A 1,219-nucleotide genomic window follows, 5' to 3' on the forward strand; every position below is an offset into this window, starting at 1 on the left:
CAACAGTTGAGATCATTTACAGACACTACACACAGTTTGGACATATATTCATTAATTGTTCAGCCTTAGTTAACTCACTTTGAAAAATGAAAAGAATGATTGGTCTCAAAAAGTTAATTGTGAAATCATTTTGGTTAAAGACATTTCAAGGTGTCTCGTTAAACAAGACCCACCCATTAACCCCTTGTGTTCATCCATCTAATCACCAGAGATAACAGACCATGTTTGAACAGTAGGTGTGTCTGTAGAGTCCTCCCTGGAGAGGTTTACTTAGGTTTAGCAGTCTGGACCCCTACCCATAATCCTCTTGCAGACACACCTGTATAGGAGTGTATAAAGAGCCTGGACAGAACTGAGTCAAACATCAAGCTTCAAGGAGTCTCTCCATATCAGCTCCACAGCCACCAGACTCACCCTGAAGATGACTCCCTCAGCCAGCCTGCTGCTGCTGCTCCTGCTCAGCCTCTCTCATGCCTATCCTCTCGAGGAGGAAGGAAGCGAAGCAGAGCCCCAAATGGACGATGATGACACCGTCGACATCAGCACCAGGATTCTCACCTCCAACAACGCCACCAATGAGATCCTTTTGGAAGGAGACCTGTTGGTTCCCAAGACCAGAAACGCCATGAAGTGCTGGTCCCAGAAGTGCCTGTGGAAAAAAGCCTCCAACGGCCTGGTGACGATTCCCTTCACCATCAGCAGTCAGTTCCACAGTGGGGAGAAGCGGAAGATCGACTCCGCCATGAAGTCCTTCTACAAAAGCACCTGCATCCGCTTTGCCCCCCGCCGGAACGAGTATGACTACATCAGCATCGAGAACAAAGGCGGATGCTACTCAGCTCTGGGTAGAACGGGAGGAAGACAGGAGCTCTCTCTCAACAGGCAGGGATGCCTCTACCACGGCATTATCCAGCACGAGATCAACCACGCTCTGGGCTTCCAGCACGAGCAGACCAGGAGCGACCGCGACTCCCACGTTCGGATCAACTGGGAGAACATCGACCCGAATATGGCCTACAACTTCCACAAGCAGGACACCAACAACCTGAACACTCCCTACGATTACTCCTCCATCATGCACTATGGAAGAACAGCCTTCTCCATCCAGTACGGGAAAGACTCCATCACTCCCATCCCCAACCGCAATGCCCAGATTGGCCAGAGGAAGGGCATGTCCAGCTGGGACATCAAGAGGATCAAACAGCTTTATAAGTGCTAA

The 1,219-nt window shown here is 50.0% G+C and overlaps 1 protein-coding gene across 1 annotated transcript; it reads left to right on the top strand.

Moving 5' to 3' along the window:
• Positions 1–421: 421 nt before the first annotated feature.
• On the top strand, positions 422–1,219 carry LOC306750875 (high choriolytic enzyme 1-like; the record flags this gene model as incomplete). Its single annotated transcript, XM_079234352.1, has 1 exon — positions 422–1,219. One exon carries the CDS (start codon positions 422–424, stop codon positions 1,217–1,219), a length of 798 nt encoding a protein of 265 aa, XP_079090478.1.

The sequence above is a fragment of the Taurulus bubalis genome (assembly GCF_910589615.1).
Source record: "Taurulus bubalis genome assembly, chromosome: 2".
Lineage (NCBI taxonomy): Eukaryota > Metazoa > Chordata > Actinopteri > Perciformes > Cottidae > Taurulus > Taurulus bubalis.